The 24,378-nt window shown below is 39.2% G+C and overlaps 1 protein-coding gene across 8 annotated transcripts in view; it reads right to left on the bottom strand.

Moving 5' to 3' along the window:
* Nucleotides 1-24,378, bottom strand: part of Lrmda (leucine rich melanocyte differentiation associated) — a 1,112,503-nt gene that overhangs the window by 223,508 nt on the left and 864,617 nt on the right. For all 8 annotated transcript variants that reach the window (XM_023718924.1, XM_004624390.2, XM_023718932.1 and 5 more), the window contains one exon: nucleotides 6,999-7,083. In XM_023718924.1, the coding sequence (XP_023574692.1) occupies nucleotides 6,999-7,083 (85 nt within the window). The remainder of the gene's footprint in view (nucleotides 1-6,998; nucleotides 7,084-24,378) is intronic.

The following is a 24,378-nucleotide window of genomic DNA, read 5'->3' as shown; positions in this document are numbered from 1 at the left end:
GTGAAAGCCTGAGAGAATGTTTTCTCTCCATGTGACTCTCCTTAGGCACACTCTACATCATCGATCACTTTCCTCTTTGGCCACATAATCTCCTTGATCAGAAAATTTGGGACACTATGGAGTTACATGTCATTACAGTACAAGTTCTCATATGTCCTGAGTCTTAATTGATCTTGGAAGGCTAGCGCCAAAATTTTGGCTTTCCTTATCTTTTTCATATGATTAGTCTGATCCAACAAGCAGTAGTTAAAAGGTGCTGAGCCATCAAAACCAAATAAATGCTTCAGTTTCCCAGATTCTTTGTTATTTGTGTAGATTTTGTTTATAATGATCAAATCTACTTAGCTTTCACACTCTCTGTGTGGTGACATGAAAGGATGGGAGATGTATTTAAAAAATAAAAACATGGGCCAGGGAGATAGCTCAGAGGTCTAAGTTCCTGCCTGGCAAATGCAAGGACACAGGTTTAATCCCTGGGACCACATTCCATGCCGGCCTTGTGCCCAGCTGGCCACCGAAAGTGGGTGTGGTGGCGCATACCTGTAATCCCAGTGCTGAGGAGGCTGAGACAGGAGGATCACTATGAGTCCGAGCTGCATAGCGAGACCCTACACCAAATAAATAGAGATTTTAATTTTTTAAAAGAATAAAATAATAAAAAATAAAAACATTTTCTGGGAGAGACAGATTACCTCTTATTATCCTCTAAATTCTAAACAAACTGTAATGAAGGGATTAGGCATCAAGCAGCCTTCCCCTGAGGCCTCCTGAAAGTCCTGGACTCAGCCTGTTGGACTGGGCCTTTCCTGGCCAACACTACCCCACCCACCCAACACTCTTTCTCTGTGCTTTTTCACAATATCCATTTACTATTACTTTCTTTTCTCTTTTTTTTTTTTTTTTTTTTGGCAGAACTGGGGATTGAACTCAGACCCTTGCACTTGCCAGGGAAGCGCTTATTCCACTGAGCCATCTCCCCGGCCCCCACAATATCTATTTAATGTTTCTCTGAATCATTTCACTTGGGCTGACTTAATCAGTTGAAGCCAAGCACTCTGCATTTACAGCTTCAGTGAAAATATATTTTATGATATCTCAGGCTAAAAATGTCTTTTTAAAATAAAAATAAAAACACCCACAGTTTTTCTTCCTATCTTTATTTATTCATTTATTTGTTTGTTTGTTTGTTTGTTTTTTGGATGGCATTCATTGACCTGTTTGGCGGAGATATACAGGAAAATCAATTGCTAAACATAAAATGCAGATCACATTAAGGAAACTGCAAATGATAACTAATTATGATAAGTTGCCTTGTAAATTACTGTGATAGCTCCAGCAATCAATTTCAAACACAAATAAAGCAAGCCTCTGGTTGTAGAAGAAGATAAATGCCCCCAAACTGTGTCCACAACATAATGGCAAGGTCGCCAGCAACAGTCAAAGCAGGATGACTGTCAGCTCTAAGTAAGCTAGAAAAATATGCACAGCAGAGTTCCTCTTCCTCTTCCTCCTGTGTTCTTTCTTTTGTATACTTAAAGTCCAGTGTTTAATATGGAAAGCTAAGTGTGGCACATCTTTAAGCCTATGTAAGAATCAGGGGGAAACCCCAACAATTCAGGGATACTCACTGGGCCTGCAATTAATTTTTAAAATGTATATGTAGGAAATAGTGGAATGGGATCCTCAGTGTGACAGCCGGTGTGAGGTAGGACTGTGTAGAGGTACAGGTTCTGTTACCACCTCTCCACCGTCCTTCTCTATGGTGTTCTCTGGGAAACTACATTTCGCAGAGTTCCCCGCAGGGTATCAGTCTATTTTAGAGTCCTCCAATAGGGGCCCTGGAATATGATTTGGAAATTTGGGTCGAAGGTAGGCAAGGGCGATGCACGCAGAGCTGTAGTGGAACCACTTGGGAGTCACATGCCTGTCTGGGGCATCAGACTGAGAACAGCAGGATGCTTCCACAGTATCTGCTTTCGGGCCAGCTCTGGAGTATCACTGCCCTCTGCGCTGGTGAGGAGACTGCACTTCCTACCAGTCATAGCCTAAGCACTGGACTGTCACCCCCGATGCTGAACAATTCCAGGAAGTGCCTCTCACGGTGTTTATTTTCCTCTTCCCTGCAGCACAATGTCACCATTGTACCTGCCTGTATTCATATGTCCTGTTTGCAGGACGACTGTTAAGAGTAGTCACACAGGAATCAAGGACATAGAAGTCTGAGGTTTTTCCCCGTTATTTTCATTGAGCTGCCCTGATCACCCCCAGCAAGGCTTGGTGTATTCCTCTGTTCAGTGAGAACAGTCATATTTGCCTTCCCCATTATTTTACAAAAAAAAATTTGAAAACATTTGTAGGTTTAGGGAGAGATAGCTTGGTGGTCTAAGTGCCTGCCTGGCAAGCACAAGGACCCAGGTTTGATCCCTGGTACTGCATGCTGTGCGAGCCCCAGAACCCTGGGCATGCAGTGTCAGCCCTGAAACCAGATATGGTGGCTAAAACCTGTAGTCCCAGTGCTGAGGAAGCTGAGATAGGAGGATCACTACAAATCCAAGCTGCATGGTGAGACCCTATACCAAATAAATAAATAAATAAATAAATAAATAAATAAATATTTTTTTAAAGAAAAAAAAAAGACACATGTAATGTGGCCTTTGCTCTAGGTAGAAATGGTTTCCCCCAAAGATGCAATGGTCTATATAAATGTGAATTCTGCTTGTACTAATTGCCAGATAGTGGAAAGATCTGGCACAGTAAGGGGCCTTCTATCCACGTAACACCTTGTATATATTACAAGGTACTTTTCCAACAAATATGGCAATGTTCTTCAACACATGATACTCACTGAGGACATAGTTGCCTTTGAAAAACAATGGCAAAAGTCACTAACACAGGCCCATATCCCTCATACTCCGAAGAAACACTAAGGCCTAAGCTATCACCCAGAGAGCTTTCAGGTGGACCTTCCTAAATCCACAGCTATGCTCCAATCCATCTTTTCTAAGAATCCAGCCCTCTCTTTGAGAGTATCTTTTCTAGGAAAATAATCCCACCAGTTGCTCTAATTCATCTTATTCCCTTCCCTACCATCAAAACACCAAAGTTTAAAAAGCACAACACTGAAGTAATTATCAACCTGGATGTTATACTCTGTGGCTAAATGCTTTGGCAGTGAATCCATAGACAGGGATTCATCATTGATGATTTGAGGTTTTAGAGGCAACAGAGTTGAAATGGAGAAGCAGAGGCTAGCCCTTCCATTTACTGTGCTCACCCTTAAAGAAAGCTGGGGATCCTGTCCCATACGCAACCAAATCGCCTGCCACTAACTCTTGCATGGGTTTTTACAACTTCTTCATTTTTTCTGAATAAATATCAAGATGTTTGGGTTTCTGTTGTTATAACAAATACCTAAGCAAGCCAATTTAGAAAGAGAAGGTGTTCGTTTCGACTCACACTTTCGGAGATTTCAGCCCACTGAAGGTCAGCCTTTGGACTAGAATAAGGCAGCACATCATGGCAGGAAAGGAAGAAGACAGGCTGCATCCTCATATCTGTTTCAAGGGCATGATGCCAACAGCCTTAAGCCCTTCTACTAGGCCCTACCTTTTAAGTGTCCACCGTCTTACAAGAGTCCCATGAACTGGAAACTGTACCTCCAACATACGGGCTTTGTGGGGCTTTGCTATATTATCTAAATATAGCAAATGTATATTGAGCTTCTATTCAGTAGGAGGTCCTGCCAGATGCTGTGAATATGACCAGGAACAAATAAATACGATCTTCCCCATTCTGCTTCAAAACTTCTGCCATGTCTCAGAAGACGGTCCAGCAACGTGGACAACTGACCTAATACAATGTGTAAGGTGGCTCAGAGGTGTCCACCTTGGAGCTGTGATATTTAAACTGATAACCCATAACATGAGCAGGAGGAATGATGGGAGAGAGGGGCTAGACTTAGTATCAGCTCTCTCTTTCTCTTTGAAGACTTTAAAATATATAAACTGGATCTCTATCACACAAAGCAGAATATGAACAATTGCACTGAGGAAGTCAAAACTAGTATAAGTGCCTTCCCAAACAGCAAAAACTAAGACAGCTCACATCAGGATACATTTCCTCAAGGAAGTAGGAAATTTTTCATGTGAGTATGCCCAGGATATAAGGAACACCTGAGCGTAGAAATGGAAAAATTGAGCCTTTTGTTTCCTGATCAATATCCTAAGGCCAGTCTTCCTTTGCATTTCAATTTATTATCCTCAGGACATGAATCTTGGGCCTATCAGACTTGACATTGGAAGTTACAAGAAAGGACAAGCAAAATGTGATTGGATAGAAAAATAGCAATTTGCACATGAACTGCTGCCCACTATTTTTTTGTAGTTGTTGGTGTGGAAGGAAAAGAGATTTGGAGGTAGGAGAATCAAATATTATTTTCAAGAGCTGGCCAGATTGCTCAGTGAACTAAAGCACAGGCTTCGGCAGGCACAGGAACTGGGGTTCGATCCCCAGCGTGCCGTGCCAACCCTGCCTCTGGGGTGCACTGAGACAGTAACTGAGACTGTGCCTGATGGAGCGCAACTGTAATCCCAGAGCTTGGGAGGCTGAAAACAGAAGGATCACTAGGAGTCTGATCTGTGTAGTGAGACCCTGTATATCCTGTACTAAATACATTTTTTAAAAAAAAATTTCAAAGAGAAGTCCCAGTTAGGACTTTCTATATCAGGTTTCAGCTTTCATGGAGGACTATACATGGGAGAATTGATGTCATTAGCAGTCAGACCATGAAAGACCTTCTGTCCCTTTCTGCAGAAATGTTTGCAAGCTGTTTCCACGAAGATATTGACAAATGGTATCCATGGAGTTTAGTGATTCATATAATCATAAATTAGGACTAATTTCCTTACGTAAGAAAAGCAACATAGAGTTAAGTGTTCTCATTCTAGTCACCAACAAAATGGCTTTGTTGGTGTGCAGTTCACAATGAGATGGACTGTTTTAGTCTCATCTTGACCCTTCATAGATGAGTCTACCCATAATCAAGATCTCATGAACTTCTTCGGTTCTTTCTTTGTCTACTCACCATCATAGGTCTAGGAAATATTGTTGTGTGGTTCACATTTATTTTCTCAACACGCAAATCCTTAGTGCTGACAAGACAATCAATGAGTGAACCAGTTGTTGAGATATATTTCAGTAAAATTGCTGTCTGTCATATCTCCCTTTAACCGACATTATCATGCTCTTAACATTTATGCTAGGCTCTGATGTCATTCTATAGCATCAAGTTGCACTTCATCTTTGACATTTTTTTCATATTATAACTATAATTCAAAATACCTTTAAGCCAGGGAGATAGCTCAGTGGAATAAGTGTTTGCCTGGCAAGTGCAAGGTCCTGAGTTTGATCCCTGGTACCACCAAAAAAACCACAAACTTTAAAACATATAGTGTTTTATTTCGCCCCTTCAATGAGTTCAAATTGCAAATGTTATTATTAAAATGGTAGGTGATGTGTATCCCATTCCTATTGATTTTCATTCATTTGATCGCATCTTCCCATTGTAAAATCTCAACTTCATGGCTAGATAAACTTCTATAAGTAGACTCAAGATGTCTGAGACTTCCATTCCTGAGCAAGATGTTCAATAGCCTATAAAGTAAAGTTATCTTAACCATATATAAGAAGTCAGTAAATAAATTCACAAGGATATGAAGCTAATTTAAGAATGAATGTGTTGTTCCTGGGGGAATTCCCACAAAGCAATGGGACATTCTACGAAGGGACACACACAAGAACCTGAAGAGGACATTCAGTGATGGAGACCTACTCATGTACCCTCTAAACACACCAGCCTTGCAGTTGCTTCTTCCATTCAACCCTGAGAAAAAACAATTTTCATGAAACCGACACTTGGCGAAGGAAACCAAAAGTGAATTCTAATTACACTGAAGAATGTTCAAATGTAGAAATGGTCCCTTGTTGTCCAGCTATCAAGTGGACATCACAAGTCCAAGGACAGACACCTAGAATCTTGCCTTACTCTCTCATTTTTATGCCCCACTCCACACAGCCTGTAAGTCAACACTGAAGCCCACTGCCACCATTTTCTAGGTGTCTCTTCAGTCATTACTCTTATCCACCCATGCAATGTAGCTGGGATGACAATGCCATGGAAGTCCTCACACAGTGTCCCCATGTGGACCTTGTGGACAGAGGGAATTTTCTTCAGAAGAAAATAATACTTAAAGTCTTGGATGCCCTCAATCTAAAGCTGTTCTTGCTTAACCTTGGAAGAGTTGCAAAGTTTCCAACATAACCAGAATAAAACAGGAAAAACAAATTATACCACATGATCTGCTCTTACCCTTGACAATTCCAACTCAGGCAATTATGTACACCTTGCCCAACCAAGAAGCTAGGAATTTTCAAAGGACATTCCTTGTCAGTATTCGGTCTGCTTTTGAAACTGAAGATTGGAGAAATAGCAGCAGTAATTCAGGGTTTGGGAGAACTGGGTAAACAAAATTAATGTGTTGACAATCAGAGAATTCAACAAAAACTACACATGTACTTTTTCTAATGTTGCAAACAAATTGAAATTCCTTTGAGCTATGACACAGAATTCATTCATTATGAAAAATACAGATTTCAGCTATTATATTTCCAATCATTAGTGAGTTTCCTGATGTCTGTCCATTATTATTCCTGGAGGGAATGATCTCCTTAGTAATTTTTAAGTACTATCACTTTTTTAAAGAAAAAAATCAAAAATTATAGGATACAGGGGATTTGCAGGCTTCCCATTAAATTGCCACTACATATTGGCTAATATAGGTGAAAATCAGTATGTTTGACAGGTGTGATTTTCTCATCAAGGATTAAAAATACTCTGTTCTTTGTGAAGTGCCGACAAGCATGAAGAAGCCACAGCTCTGCCTGCATGGCCAAGTGTCCCTTCCACAATCACTGAGAATGACAAAAAGATGAATCCTCACCTCGGTGGCTGGTGAGTTCTCTGGAAGCAGAAGGCAGAGGTGTGTACCGGTGCTCCTGAGAGGCATCTGCGTCCACAATGGAAGGCTGCGTGATAAAAGCAAATGTTAGCAGAAGCAACACCAAATGCTAAACACCCTTGTTTACCAAGAATGTCTCCTTGGGATCTGAGTCTAGAGAAAATATTATCCACAGATACTCTTCTTCAGAAGCCTGAGCTAGCTTCATGGGAATAGACTTCTGGTAAACACAGGGGAGGACACAGGGCTCTGAGGGGCCTCAGCACACAGGCACGGCTCTGGGACATGGAGGTGGTCTGCTTTCGCGATGAACTGACAGGAGGTGGAGGAGGAAAAAGGGAGGAAAGGTAGAAAATGGTGTAGACGGTAGTGTTTCTATCACAGGCTTTCTCCCAGCAATCCCCACAAAGCAAGCGCTGTCTGTGAGCAGATTTCTATGGAAACTAATGGAGAGGCTAAGCACTGCCCTGGGGTGGGTGAAGAAAAGCAGGGCTTACAGGGGCGCAGTGGCATGGAGTCAGAGGCGAGTCAGAGCTGCAAGACTCTGCAGCATGAAATCGCCAAAGGGAAGGACATAAATTGTCACCAGTTGTGCAACTGAACTTCTGGCTAAGTTAACAGGAATGCTGAGAAACCCATCTGAAACTTGGATTTTTACAAAGGCTGAGAACCACAGTGCTTTGGCTTTCTTAATTTTTGCACTGTGGCCTATCTGTATGTACACAATGCGATGTATTGGGATAGCATTCAAGCCTGAATATTAAATGTATTCATGTTTCTTGTACACCTTTTTCATGAGCCTGAAGGGATTTTTTTATATATTTTAGTGTGCTTTCATGTTGACCTAATACACCACAGGAGGTTAGGTATGGAAGTATCCTGTAGTAGAATCGTGTTGGTGCTTAGTTTTGGATTTTGGAACACATAGGATTTAGGATATTTAGATTGTGGATGTGCAGGTTGTATAGTGGTTGTCAACAAAACATCATTATCCCAAGATTTTAAGAGAAAAGGATGACACTCATTTGCTGTACACAGACATCTCTTCAACTATAGAACTGTGTGTATTATAGCTCAGTATGTTAATTCTCTCTCTCTTCAGCAATATGTTCTTGTGGGCTAAAGCAGGGGGAAAAGTACTGCAGCATAGGGTGGGTGGTAACCTAGTATGAATAACCAGTAACCTAGTACCAATAACCAGAAAATCACATTCACAGCACGGGTGCTTAAAGCAAGAAGTATCACCACAACAATACTTAACTGAGATTTCTAAATCAAATGCAACTTTTTTTTTAATATCCAAAAAGAACATCTGCTAGGATCAAAATCCTAAGCTTACAACCTTTCTAGGCTCTATGAAAAAGTAAATTTCATTAATTCTACGTTTTTCTTTCCGGAATAGGAAATGTGTTCTATGGGATATATTTGCCCTGCTAGAAGCAAGCCTTTTCTCCAAAGAGATTACCTACATTATGGGAATCAAAACTAAGTAGGAGATTAGACCTACTAGCTAGAAAAATCCTTTAAACTTCATTTTTGACATTTGAGATGTTTGGTTAAGCAGCTTTCAGTAGAGACTTATAGAAAGAATTCTGAGTGGAATAAAACCAGAAACTCTGTCCCGAGGTAGAAACAGATTTTTAGGAAGCATTTCTTCACTCCAGCTCAAAGGCAAATATATGATATTTAAAGTCTGATCCAAGGGTGTGGGCCCCAGAAGGATAAAATCTCAGTCACCACGAAAAATGTTCTTAAAAGTAGATAAGACTTGTTATATGTATCATTAGATATTTAGGGAACTTCCAGAAATTGGATGAAAATTCAAATACTGTAGTCAACACTGTCCCCCTGCTTGGCATTGGAGCTCTTCAATAATCTCTGTGTGACAAGGGAAACACAATACATATGACACTTTCTCAGTCCTTGAAGCAGGACACAAATGGGGTGATGAACAGGGACAGTCATTTCACAGCTCTACCATGACTTCTCCATATAGTTTTGCTCTACCGCATCCTATAAAACTGAACCTAAAATCTAGTTATGCTATACTGTGGTGTTCCTTAGTGCTTTTAATGTCTCTTTAGTCTACTGACAGTTTAATGACAGGTTTTCCTAAAATTACTGGAAGAAACACTACTTTTTCCCCAATACCCCTGATTGTGTAAAACATTAGAGTTCTGTAACCAAGAGCAAAAGAACTAGGTTTGTTTCCAAGTGTAGACAAAACAGAATGGTGTGGCTTGAGTTGTCTTGAAGCCATCATTCCAACTCCAGGAATTTAATTACTTTTCTATTCACTGTTCATTTATAAACTCAAGTCACAGAAAACAACTAGGAAAGGGGCAATTTTGCAAACTATGCCTTTTGGTGGGATTTGGATGGCTCAATGCTTAGGAAAACAACTACAAATGCAGATTTCTTGGCTTGGCTCTTATCAAAAGGAAGCTTATTTGGTCTCATTTCTAATATTACACCTAGGAGCATGAATCAGAGAAGCACAATTATGATGTGAAAGAGGTGGACAAGGTATCTTAAATTTGCACACTGTCTGCTAAAGAATAAAGAAATCACCTTGAAATTGAAGCTTTATACCCACAGTATTTTGTATTTAAGATAATAGAAGCATCAGTAGAAAAATCTGCATAATTTTTTAACCTAGATTAGGAAAACATGCCTAAAATGGGAAAAAGGAAATTTGGGCAAATCTGAATCTTCAGGACTGTAAAGATTTTTTCCAATCTTTACATCTTCGCCAATTTTCCTAATTGCCCCCGGCAAGGATTTGTACTTTTACATTTTATTTTTATCTCCTGCTAGCAGACACTGGCCACATCTACAATAAAATACTTCTAGTATCTGGGATACATGAAGGATGTCCCAAAGTCAAAAGAAAATATAATAAATAAATAAAGGAAACATCAGAAATTTCAAAGAGAAAACTGTAAGGCAGGAAACATAAGAAAAGTTGGTCAAATTTGATAGTACTGAAGGCAACAGAAATTAAAATGCAGCATAATATCTCCACCCGGCGTACTGGCAAACTGTTAAGCCTCATAATAGTTAGTGCCAGGGGGATTCAGGGAAATGAATGCGTTAGCTTCTCATCTCTTGCCGGTGGGAACATGCATGGGTTCAACTACTTTGGAGAGTAATTTAACAGCACCTAATAAAATTGAAAATTGGTGCAGCAATTTCATTGAAAATATATATACTATGGAAAATTTCATACAGGTCTGCAAGTTGAGACATAAAACAATGTTTATTGCAGCATTATTTATAACAGAAAAAAAAAACGGGAAATAACTTAAGTGTCTGTCAATGAGGAAAATGGATAAATAAAATGCCATCTATTCATATGACGGAATAATATTTAGCATTTAAGAGCAATAAACCTGATTTATACATCTCAATTTGAATAGGTCTAAAAATTTATATAGAGCGAAAACACGAGTTGCCAAATGATAAATGTAGTGTGATACTATTTGTGTAAAAACATAGTTCTTTGATTTCATATATGTATGGATACAGGTTAAAATTGTCAGAGAAATGCCCTAAATTTATTTTTAAAAATGTCTTTGCCAGGGGCAGGGTGATAGGACTGGGGCTAATGGAACGTGAGGGATTGTCAATTTTATAAATGATCATATGATTTCTTTCACTTCAGGGACAAGCTTGATGCAAAGTGTCAAAATACTAAGAAGTACACATTTTGGATGGCGGTTATATGGGTTCATAATTTTTCTAACTGTTCTACATTTTGGCAATTTCTTGAAATTAACCATGAAAATTTGAAAAAGCAGTGTCTCTTCTTATATCTCTGATCCCTGCAGTCCTATGTTTGTACGAGTCCATAATAAGAGAAATTTCCTCTAATGGTTTTCTAGTACTTGCATAACATGGATTAATGCCATCTTTGGTTGGATTTGGGGGATGAAAATATTTCTGTTGCTTCTAAAGCTACTGAGTGTGACCCATGGCACGGAAAAAGCCGATAATGGATAAATATGTGTCTGCCGAGTGCCAAGACCTGAAGTATTCGTTCCATCCTTGTAAGACCTTGTGCTGAGGATTTGCCAAAGCAGACTGAAGGCTCCTTGATTCTTCTCCCATTCACAATTGGAGAATTGCTAATAATTTTTTTAAACTTCCATCAATCACAGTAATAGTCCCTAATATACAGCACTCTGCAATTTCCATAATGCAGGGAGGAAGAGAGAACTTTGGCAACCCTGTTGGAAAAGAGTCAGTGAAAACACAGTGCATTCGATGAGATACTTGCAGGGTGAGAACTTCACTCAGCAATCACAGAAAACCAGTTTCTTCAGATAAATGTCCAGAATCCAGGGCTCTTCCCTGTGGGTGCCAGCCATGAAAACTGCAGTCCAGGGGATATTTGTGAACCTACAGTTGCACCAAAGAAACATGATACAGGCCAGAGGAAGAGAGACTTGGCAGGCTTCAAAACAAGAAGGGGGCAGCTACAAAGTTGTTTAATAGCCATAAATCTCCCACTATTTTTCACAAAATACCATCTAAGACCACAGCTCCACAACTCATTCCCCATCACTCAGCTCAAGTGGGGCACTTTGGCATGCTCACTCACCCTTAAATCACACACCGCATAAAGTGATCCGGGCCTGGGAAATTTGTCAGCCTCTTTCAAGTAAAAGCAATCTTCACTTTTCATCACAATTCATTCCCTGAAACCGTGGCATCAAGCTGACTCCTCTAAAAACATTTATTTTTTCTCTCAGAAGAAAACACATCACTCATTTAGTTATCAAGTATTTAGTAACCACCTAGGACGTGCCAGGCCCAGTACTGAGACTATCAACACAGAAAAAATGAGGACCTGGTTGCATTTCTGATGCATCAAAAACTAATAATCAGATCATGGTTAATATTAATTACAAAGGATCATCAAACCATGTCATTACTCTCCTATTCTGAATCAACATAGAATGTTGGCCCCGCCTTCTATTTTGACATCTCAACAGTGGTATCAATGATTATGTCATCATTTGTTTCTCATTCACATTATTGGAGAGTTTGGGGAATTAACTGTATCACTTGCAGTAAACTCAACTGTACTACTAAGCCTCACATCTAACTTACTGCAAAAATACAAGAAGTCCATACATGATTATTGAGCAATGACCAAAATATATCCTTTTAAGTCATTTAAAGCTAAATGATAAACTATATACTCATTATTATGATTCAACTCAAAGAATGTTAGCCCCATTGCCAGAATCCAAGTAGAAAAACTTGTCTGGCCTGAAGGATAACGTTAGAGAAGGTAGGAACCAGGGTGAAGCCTGATACTTGCAGACCTGCTCCACACAAAGGTGCCATGACTTCCACTGTGGGGCAAGACAGGAAGTGTCATTGTCAGGTGGGTTGAGTTGGGACTGTTACACAGGTCTAGCTATTCCAGAAACAGATGCTAAGAACCTTGGAGAGGAATAAGTAAAAAGTAAGGTAGGGATGAAAGTAAATCTGTAACGAATGATCCCAGTGGGGCAGAGGTGATAGTGGATAGCGACACATTCCAGCTGAGTGAAGGTGATGGTGAAATTTGAGTCAGAAGTCATTCACAGAAGATGCAGATTGGGATAAGAGAATCCTTGGAAGACTTTCCACTTGTTTTTGTCTGACCTACAGTGAGCCTAATTCTACCAGTGCCAAATCTGGCATGTGGCTCAATGTAGTAGTTCACAAATATTTATGTAAGGGATGGAGGGAGAAAGAGGTAAAAAGAACCAGGAAATTAGAAAAAAGGAAGGAAGAACTTGTCTAGGGTATTTTCTGGGCTACTAATTAAGCAATCAAATCATATTCTATAAGATTTAAAAAAATCCTTACAAATCATCCAGAGAAGTGACTTTCAAAGTATGTTTAACTGATACTTACATGATGGAATAAAAATGAAAATGTAACTATTGTACATTATGGAAATTGCAAGTTTTCTTATGGTAACCAAATAAAATTTTTAAGTATCAGAGCAAGTGAAATAGGCAGAAGTGTTTGTAACACAATATGAAATGAATATAGTAAAGATTAAAACCACATGCTGTGATTTGACTATATAAAAATTACAATTAATAGATTATATTAATAAGGATCAAAAGATGTTCGTTAGCAGTGCGATTCGAGATGGTATGATGTTGTAAACTTTAATATAGTACTGCTTCTTACAATTTGAAATATTTAGAGCTTTAAACCCCTACTTACATACCAGTGCTAATAGGGAACAACCCACATTCCCTGAAGCATCTGTTGAATCAGAGGTTGAGGAGAGGTGGGAGAGGAGAAAGGAGGAACACCAGGAGTCATGCAGGAAAGAAATTAATAGGAAAGAAAAGGGCTCAACTGTGAGACAGGAGCCAGTAGTTCCTCAATCTATACTAAGTGCTAATGACTTTCCAATGTACATCATATGTCCTACTATTATTCTCATTTGAAAAATGAAAAGAAACCTGAGCTATAGAGAAGATAAATACCAAAGCCAAGGCTATGCGGGTCTGATATGCAGAGGGTGGCTAGAAGCCAGGTCAGCCCGACCCCTAAAGCCCTCAACACTGCCCCAGTACCCACCCTCTCTGCATTGCTCCCCTGGAATGTTGTAACACCCTTCTGTTTCCCACCATTCTGCTGTACCTTGCTGTCTATGGGCATTTGTCTGCTCCTTTATGCAGGGCTACAGATATTAAGATTTTACAGGCTGAATCCAACATGGACAGTGAATGCCTTGAAGTACCCAGCAAGCAATGCTCAAAGATTGAGAAAAGATTAACAGTAAGAAGGAATTTATTAATTGTACACAGAGGCAACTTTGCTATGGCAGAACAACCTGTTTAGAAACACTTATCTCTACCCAGGAGTACGATGGAGCACAAGTCAGTATTGCTGCCATTTAATTCCTCCTGAGGTCTTAGCTCCTCTCCTATGTTCAAACACAGAACATAATCAGAGTGGAATCTCTTGCACCTTCAGGAATGCGAAGGTGTCTCACATCCCATTGTTGGAGCATAAATATGCAGGCATTCTACATACATAGGTCCCTTTAATCCTCAAAACAACTTTATGATGCAGCTAACATTATTATCACCATTTTACAGCTAAGGCAACTGAAATATAAAGAGAAGTTATATGAATTATCCAGCAACACCCAGTTGGTTTATGGAAAATTTGAAATTCTAAAGAATACAGTTTGATTTCATAGCCTAAAAATCTCCACCACCGGACCAAAGTGCCTAGATTTTATTTAGTATGGAAATGAAGGCAGATAATGTATTTGTAGTGAGATAGGATTCAATTTCCGTTAATATGAAACATGTTTTCTGGCTTGGTCTATAAATAAAAATGTAGGCTTTTTTATTAATAAATAAGATAATTATCTATTCAATATGGGCATAAGTAATTCAGAGCTCTGTTTCCTTTTGGGTAATGTAATTAGTGGTGTACTGGAATCGATGTCTATCAGCTCACAGGAATTAATGGTTAAGTTTTCAAAATTTTGTCTATCAGTTGTTAAACAGAGACACTCATTAAAATGAAGTTAAATTACACATATTTACAATTGAAGGATTTGATAACCAAATTCAGTAGTATAGTGGGATACAAAGTCAACACTGAAAAGTCAATAGCATTTCTATGCAGAAACAAACCCACCAAGAGAGAAATCAGGGAAACCACACCTTTCACAATAATATCCAAAAAATGAAATAGGAATCAATTTAACAAAGAAAGTAAAAGATCTATACAGTGAAAATTACAGTACTCTGAAAAGAGAGATTGAGGAGGATTTCAGAAAATGGAAGATATTCCTTGCTCATGGGTAAGAAAAACCAACACTGTGAAAATGGCCATACTCCCAAAGTTGTTATACAGATTTAATGCAATCCTGATTAAAATACCATTAGTGTACCTCACAGATCTACAGACAAGATTTCTAAAATTCATCTGGAACCACAACAGACTCAGAATACCAAAAGCAATCATGGCCAACAAAAGAAAGGCAAGGGGCATTACAATCCCTGACTTGAAATTATACTACAAGGCTACTGTGATAAAATCAGCATGGTACTGGCAACAACACAGACCTGAAGATCAATGGAACAGATTAGAAGATGCAGACAAAACTACAAACACTCAGCCACCTTATCTTTGACAAAGGGGCCAAACACATTCACTGGAAGAAAGATAGCCTCTTTAACAAATGGTGCTAGAAAATTGGCTTTCTGCATGCCAAAGACTAAAACTAGATCCATGTCTTTCACTACACAATAAATTACAGTCAAAATTGGTCAACGATTTAAGTATTAAAATAGAAACACTAAATCTACTGGAGGAGAAAGTAGGTAGAAATCTTGAAGACATAGGAGTATGAACAAAAAAACAAACTGCATGGAAAATACTTCAAAGAATCGACAACTGGGATCTCTTCTTTCTGAAAAGTTTCTGCACATCAAAAGAAATCACCAACAGAACAAAAAGAAAACTCATGAATTGGGAAAAAATTTAGCCAATGGTCCTCCAGATAAAGGACTTCTATCCAGAATATATAAAGAATTTTTGAAAATAAATAAAAGATAATTCAGGTATGGTAGTGCACAAGTATAATCCAAGCACTCAGGAGGCTGAGGCAGGAGGATCATTACAAATTTAAGCCCAGCCTCCCCACCCCCCAAAAAAAGACCAGCCCACGGTAAAAAGTAGGCTCAATGCCAGCCTGAAATGCATAGTGAAACTCTGTCTCAAAGAGACAAAAAAAGTAAATATATTTAAAAACTCATAACTTTCTTTTTTAAAATTTTATTTTACTTTATTTTGAAGAATAAAAACAGAAGCAATAACAAATAGATAAAAAGACAGAGGACAAGATGCAGACATGATATCTTGTCTAAACAATGTTAGTATAAACCTTTCTTCTGACTGAACTAAGAGAAAGAAGCTGTATATCTATCCTAACTATTTTGTATATACTACTAACCTGTTTTGAAGCTGTTTTATTGCTATTTTTTCCTCATTAAAATAATAAAACATAAAAAGACATAAACTGGGTAACATACAATATGTATGCTACACATTTTCAAAACAAGGATAGTTAATTAACAATTGTCATATTATCTATTTTTATCATCAAATCTGTTGCTCAGATTGACAGATATAATTATGCAAGATTGGGTAAATAATTGAATATTCATGCTTGCTTTCAAGAAATCTTAATTTTTTCCTGGTCTTTTTTGTTTTAATTTATTTTAAAGAGTATGACAATTGAAAAACAACTCATAGATTTCTAATTGCAAAATTATACCTAAAGTCTCACTATGGCTCAAGGCTGGGGTTGGCTTTGAACTCATTAGGTAGCCACGCTTCAAGGTCATGATTCTCTGCCTCAGCTTCTGAGTGCTGGTATTATAGGCATGCAGCGTTATACTATTATTAATAGTGTTATAGAATTCAGAATTATAGTCTCACTAATACTGTTGAAGTTATTTGATTCTATCACAGCTACATGGAAGAAATACTGTATAATGGTGTGCTATGTCTTCCTAATTCTTCAGTGATGTCGCATTGGTAGATTGACCTGGGGCATAATAAAAGTATTTGCAGAAAGAATTAACAAATACTACAAAGTAGGTTTTGATTCACTGCCTTGTAGATTTCTTAAACTTAAGAAAATGCTGGAGAAAATATTAATGATTCAGATTAAACTTAATAGGATATTATGTCTATAGCTGTTAGCTGTTAATAGCACAAAAATGATTAAATAGTCTTCTATTATTCAAAAACTATTACCCAATTCATAAGAACTAGCTCATGGTATTAATAAATAAGTAAAGATCTGACATAATTATTAAAGGAAAAAAATATCAGCCTGCATTCCTGTTGGAAATACACTTGTCAACTGCAATCATAGATATGATACAAGATATGAGAGTTTTGCCAAAATCACTGAAGGTATCTGACCAAACCAAGTGGTTGTATAGAATTTGTAATAATAGTACTATACAACAAATTTTTATCAGTGGTGTCCTACACATACAAGTTATACTAAATTTATGTACATATAGTACATATGTATACTGTTTGTCAGCCACCTGGATGTTGAACATTTATCAGTAAACCACTATATCTTATTAAATAACATCCAAAAGGATATTTGGCTAGAGACAAGGGTCTATTTTATGGTTTAAACGTAGAAAACAGAGTGAGAAAAACACAGAGCCTTAAGGATTCTCTTCTTGATTTATCAATAACGTGTACAGCATCTTTTCCTGCCTCCTCTCTTTCCTTTGATCCCTGACTCACCAAGATTTAGAGCCATAGGCCATCTGGCCGTATGACCTCAAGCTTTCTACTTAAGTTATTGAAGCCGCACTTCCCTTAACTGAGATACAATGATGGCAATGATAGCCATGATGGTGAGTGGGAGAAAAGAGCTAGATACAGGCCACACTTTGTGGCTAGGACGTTGGTGAATGATGTCCAAGAATTAGTTTATAAAATCTTTGCAACTCTAGCATGAAAAACTCTGTATTTGGTTTTGTAGATGAGGAAACAGAGGACCCATGAAATTGAGAAATTTACAGGGACCTCTTTAGGGAAAACGAATGCAGGAAAGCTGAGTCCAGGGCCCACTGTCTTAGCTAAGAAGCTATCCTGACCATCTAAACAATAAAAGTCAGTCTCCCTGGTGCAAGAACCTGAAAGAGTAAATAAAATCATAAAGGTACTGCAGATATTGTGAAAGGGAAACTGTTTCAGGGAAGGAACAACTGGAATGAGGAAAAGAGGAGGAGGAGAGAGAGAGGGAGGGAAGGAAGGAGAGAGGGAGGAGGGGTGAAAGGAAGGAAGAGAGGAAGTAGGGGAGGGATAGAGGGAGGGAGGGAAGAAAAAATATATATGTATATACACAGAATAGCTTGGATAACTGTACTGCTGATTTGTACTGGTCTATTGAAAGGAGCAGTTAATGCTTTTATTCTTCTTCTTTTTAATTTTTTGACCAATTTTGCATGCTTCTATCTGGTAATCTAAACAACTAATTTGAAGACAACAATACGCAATATAACAACCCTTGTTGAAATCATATCATTTTGTTTAGTGAAATTTTGTATTGTTTCTAATGGGTTTTTTAAATAATTTTTATTTCTTTTAAAAAATAAAAAAAGATTACCTAGACAATGATCTTAGCCATTGCTCATTAAATATTAGCTATGATTTTCTTTTTCTACTTCCCTCTTTGTATCTCTTCAACTAGACTTTAAATTTCTATCACTAGTTTATAGTTACACTAATGTACACTATGTGTTTATAGTTTTTCCCTTTCTTCATAGTAACTACAAGAGAGACCTGCATATACTTTGAGACTAAGTACTCTCGACTCTTCACTCATTGTGTTCAGAAGCACTACTGAGATCCCTGTAGGAGAAAGAGGAGTGCTTGTCCCTAACCTGGATCGTCATGACTCATCCACAGATTCTCAACATTGCTGGGATGGTCTAGCAATCTTCTGTTAAAAGCTACATATGGCATTTCTCATCTGGGTATGCTGGACTATCTTAGAAATAACATTATGTCATGGTAGTCCTAGAGGCTTGATTTATTTTGGCTTAAAAGAAGGCACTTGCCTCATGTGTCTCTTTTCCTCTTACAGAGTTTTTATTCTCTAGGGCTGCAGGTCAAGTCTCTCCTTGGAACCAAGGTAGTTTTCCAAAATGAGGTGAAGCCAGCTCTGTCAAGCCGGGCCAGATCTGCTGTCAGTGCCTTTCCCAAATACATCAGACCCTCTGCTTGTAAAAATAAATTGATACCAATGCAAGAAATTTACTAGGAGATGACAGCCCGGATCATAATGGAAATATGGGGAAAACATCATCCTTCGAACCTGACAGTTTATCCGTCATGCCTCAGATCCCTGAGATATAAGCAGACACTGTCACATGCAATCCACTGAGGACACATCTTCTTGGATTTCCTTATGACAGGAAACTCTGAAAGAATCCAGAAGAAGGGAAAGACTTGCTCTGCCCTTAATGCGCTTGGCCATAAATTTTTAGCAATAGCAGAAGCATGTGGCCAAGGCAGTGAATGATGGGGGAAAGCAGGAGGCCTGGAATTCTCAAAGGCCTCTTCTTTTCTCTCAGGGGTGATGAACTGGGACAGGGGTCAGAGAGCCTGGCTGCACCGCTGTGAGGGACATCAATACCCTGTTATGTGTAAGCAGGGCCAACAGGTGGCAGAACACTACTACATACATACCACAACTGGCTCTGCTGGAAGTTTGGGGCCAGGTCACCTCGCTCTGTACCCTTTCCTACTGTGCCTGCTTGCCCAGCTTATTATTTGTATTGATAAGCTGGAAACGATTGAGGAAGACTATTTTAATTAGGGATAAATGCAAGAATATTTGTGGGGTTCACAAGAGGCCTGTTCATTGCAGGCTTAATGAGGCGACCTGCCCAACCTCGGATGAAATAATGGTGTATTGTATTAAAAGCCATTTTGGAAAATGTAATAGTGTTAGTAAATTTGAATGAAATGAACATGGTATTAAGCAAGAAAAAATACTCATTGCCAATTTTATGTGGCCTTAAAATATTTATGTTCCAAACTTACATTTTTTGGAGGTTTGCTGAATGTTGCTACAGCTAGGGAGCTTTCTTTAATGAGATACATTCATACCTTTCACATTCACAGATCTTTTTGTAGTGAAAACAGAAAATCATAAATGTGAACAAGAAACCTAGAGAAAGCAAGGGCAGCCTTAACGGCTTTCTAGTCTTAATTCACGCTTATATTAGAGAAACTAAAAGCATGGGAAATTGCCTTTCAATGTGAAGAATGTGCAAGGAATCTTTGATGTCAGTTGCTATCAGATTAAGATGCAGAATCCATCAGTGTAGATATGATAACCCCAATGAACTTGGATTTTCTTGCATTCGTTTGGTTACATGGGCATGAATAAGAAATGTGTGTTCTTAGGTTGCACACATGCAGGGTTAAAAGGTAGGTTTTGATCTACTCTCCAAAATGAATCCCAAGGAACATCAGTGAAGGAAACATGTTGATCAGGTTCTTTTTCATAGGTATCCATGTCTATAATTCTTACACTTATGTTTTAGACACAGAATTCTGAGACACAGAATCCTTCTTCAAATGTCCTCAATGTCCAAATGAGGCAAATGAACTCCTAATGGTTAACATGTATTTTACCCAAGCTTCCTGATTCCCCATCCCAAGAAAGACCTGAAACTGTTGACTTTACATGTCCGATTTAAAAATATCCATGTTTTCCTTTTGCTCTCTTTGTAAGAGCGTGCCAGCAGGCCTCAACCTTCATCCAAAGTTTATTTCAACATTAGTGGAAAACAAGCCATTTTTTAGTTTAATGAATAGCATCAGTGTCTGCCTTTTACTCCCCAAAAATGAGATCTTAAACCTGATGGATCTCACCAGAAGGCACATTGTCAAATTACTCTTCTATTGGAGGTTATGAATATCAGTTCCCAAATTACTGTGACAGCTGGGGGAGGGGCCGCATCAGAAACACACAGTGGCCTAGAAGCAAAACTCAGACTTGAAGAAATGGGAATTTCAGTTGGGAAATGAGAAAAAAAGGAATTCAAAAGAAAGCATGAACCATATGGAAAGGGGGAAAATACCTCTCTAGAGCTTAATGCAACAGGAGAAGAGCCCTGTCCAAGGAGCTGAAATCCTCATACTTTCACGTTACCACCACTTTTTGTTTCCAAATCACTCCAAATTGGGGAGGCAAAGGCTGAGCATTTCTGATTCCAAAAGACTCCGAGAGGACATCTGAGATTTCTTCCTTATTAAGGATGATGGAGTGTAATTGATGTGCCTGGTGGCCAGCCAATTCCAACTTCTGGAGAATGCCGCTTAATGTGTGGACATTATTTTTGGACTACTGAATGCCAGAAAATAATGAGCCGGCATTCAGCTTTGGTGAATAAGACCCTGAATTTTCATCTAAAAGCAGTTGTGAGTTATTGCTGCAGATAAGGTGCAACTGCGCAAGGGAATTTTATCCATGTTTCTCCCATGAATCATAAATGAGGAAAAAAATTACAGTCTAAATTGCACTTAAAAGGAATAAAGTCTTTTCATGTCATACATGATTTATCAAAATGATCTCATTTTAAGGGTACTGTGGTGTATCTTGATTAATCACATTACGAAGCGTGATGAATGGCCTCTTTAATGGTGACACAGGATTTATTGGCAACATCCCAACTTGAACCAGAAGGGTAAGAAGTAAAATACACAATAGATAGCTAATGCAGATAGGGTGTCAGTAACGCTCTGACTTGTTTTAACATAGCAGGAGCCTTAGTTTCGGGACACCAGGAATCCGCCAAGCAGGGTCAAGGGAACAAGCTTCGCCCGGGAACTTGGGCTCCAGCCTACCCCTTCTCTGACGAGCAAACTCATTTCTCTGCTGGACCACAGAAAGAAGGTATCTGAAATCTAGACAAACCTTACAAGTTCCCAGTAGGAAGACAGGGACACTGCCTCACGAGATCAGCGCTCCTTGCCCTTTCGCCCTATTTCAATATCCTCTTCACATTTCGCTTTAATATCCTAAATGCCTTTTTTTTTTTTTTTCCATAAGCCTGCTCCCACTAATTTCCTCTAAGGCTGACAGATCAGAGGCTTGCCTCGAACTGTTCCTTTAGAGCCGAGGAGCCCTCCTCATAATCCCGCTGCTTGTCCGCAATTAATCCTTCCAGTTGCCACATTATTAACACCACCACCCACAGACAGAGGAAGCTCCGACCCACTGGACACCGGCTCCCGAAGCAGCTTCAAAGGTGCCAATCATGCCCGCGTCAGAAAGGTGCCTGCTGTCAGCATCAGAGGCTCCCGTCCTCCCCGCTGATCAAACATTCTTCCTTAGAAGATTAATTCGGAGTCCCCGCCCATTTCCTCCCATATCCTCTTTCCCTTTTTGGTTTACCCAACGATCCATCTTTGCCTCAAAAGGGGAAGCCACGGATAATAGAAGCCCTTTCAAAACAAAAGCTAGGCAAAGGCAAATTTAAATCCCAGCTGTTATCAACTTTTTTTTTAACCCATTTAAACATCTTAAGGCAGTGAGGATTAGGGCCTGGCCTGAAATGCCATTCTTTGATCAAAGACCCCAAGACTTTACACAAACATAATCACAAGGTGATGGAGGCTGCTCTGAAGGCGGAATTGATTTGTTTGACTGCGGGTCTTGGAATGGGTAGAGAAGCCACACACTTATTTTCCTAACTCCCAATGTATGTATGGCCAGGCCAACTGACATAGAAATTATACAATTTTTTCTTACCATGTCTTAATTGGAGCAGTCACTTGCAAATTCAGATACAGCTGTGGGAAGAGGTTGGATGGAGAAGGGGCAGTGTAGGAAAGGGTACTCATTACAGCCTCTCCTTCAGGCCAGGGAGGTGGGAACCAAACATAAAACAAACTTCATAGAGAGAGACCTTTGTTGATGTGGTCAGCTCTCCTGCAATCCTGTCCAGTCACTCAGTAAATGTAGGTAGTTGTCTTGGTCTAAGGAAGGGGACTTAGGAGGAAAAGTAAGCAGGGCTGAGAGAAAGGGCCAGGGAACTCCTTATAGGCTGGCCCCCTACTGTCCATTAGCTTTTCCACCCAAGACACCAAGAGTGACTTGGAAATATTTAATGTGAAGGTTGAAGTGACCACTGGAATTCAGCATGAACATGCATGAAAGTGTCTATAAACAGAAGGTCGGCTAGGCTTTCGATTTGGCATTTGGGGATTTTTAGGGGCATTTGGATGATGTGGTCCATTCGGCACATTACAGAAGAGCTATTAGAAAGCAGAACGAAAGTACACACAGGAAGGGCTGACTAATAGGACACTATAAAGAACACTTCCACATTTTCAGGCTAGGTTGTAGAATTTCCCTTGTTGAACAATTCAGGGAAAAAGATTAGCTTTTTGATTATGTGTAATAAAATCTAATTCAAAGTACATTAGGGAAACAAATAGGGAGGTAGAGATACAAAAAGTCCAAGGGCACATAGTTTCAGGCCTGGTTGGACCCAGGTGCTCATGAGTACTTTCTACCTCATAGCTTTTTTTTTTTTTTTTTTTTTTTTGCTAGTTTCTCCATGTAGTAACCTCCCAGGAACTCCAGATGGACCTTAGTATCTTCAGTGATGCTTCATTTTCCTGAAAGCGCCAAGCAAATTCTGGGAATCTATGGCCTGTTTTGCATTGTAGGTCCATCCCTCAAAGAATCCCCATACCTAGGTAAAGGAACTCTCTGCCCACTGGATCCCGAATCTTGTTCCCATCCCTAGTACTGATAGAATGTCTGGTACCCTCACGGCACTGCTGACTAAGACTGAGAGACCCTGACTCCCCTGAAGACTACCTATTCAAGGGAGTAGTTATAAAGTATACTGCAAAGGCCAAAAGATCGAATTTCCCTTCAATAATAGACAACCTGAAGTTCCTCCAGCCATTTCCTGGCCATTGTTGGGCTATACTGAACTTAGTAGGCCAAACTTAAGTTAACCCTTACAAATAAAAGCCTGCACATCCCAAAAATTCCATCCCACAAGGTCTTGCAAGGATTTTATACTTTTAAGGCTCTTTGCTGGTCCCAGAGAGCTTTATCCTACAGTTATTTTTTTTAATAAAATGGAGTTTCTCACAGAAGATTGGAAATAGCACCAGGCATCTAAAGGAAACAGCAAGAAGGGTGGTAGGAGAGGGCTCTTGCGGTCACAGCACGACATGGAAAAAAGAAGTCAAAATATACTAATAACTAAACCACCAGACACCACAAAACACCATTGGATGGATGATACCCCAACCCTTAACTCTTCCACTGACATATCAACAGGAAAAAATAAGGCTTAGTTTAGTATTTTGAGCATAAATCAGGAATTGTATAGTAGATATAGATACTAATAATCATGCATCAAGCAGTTTTTGGCATCTGTCCCAGGGATGAGACCACATTGCCATTTTGTACACAAATATCACAAGATGATGGAAACAGTTTGAAAGAACCATGCAATAACTTCTGTAGAAACAACATCTAAAGTTTTATCATGATCTATATAAGTTTCAAATGTCTAGGGAGATAAATTCTTGTGTACAATGCTTGTTTTCCAAAGGAAACTATTATTTTGCTGTTCAGCTCCCTATTTTATCTCTCCACCCGATTTCTAAGAGATGTCAAGGGCCAGGGATGCAGCTCCATGGGTCCAGCAAGTGTGACATCCACAATTTGATTCCCAGAAGAAAGAAGGAGAGAGAGAGAGAGAGAGAGAGAGAGAGAGAGAGAGAGAGAGAGAGAGAGAGA

Source organism: Octodon degus, unplaced genomic scaffold, assembly GCF_000260255.1.
Source record: "Octodon degus isolate 3935 unplaced genomic scaffold, OctDeg1.0 scaffold00005, whole genome shotgun sequence".
Taxonomy (NCBI): domain Eukaryota; kingdom Metazoa; phylum Chordata; class Mammalia; order Rodentia; family Octodontidae; genus Octodon; species Octodon degus.
The sequence above is the reverse complement of the archived record's forward strand: the minus strand, read 5'-3'. Positions and strand labels throughout refer to the sequence as shown.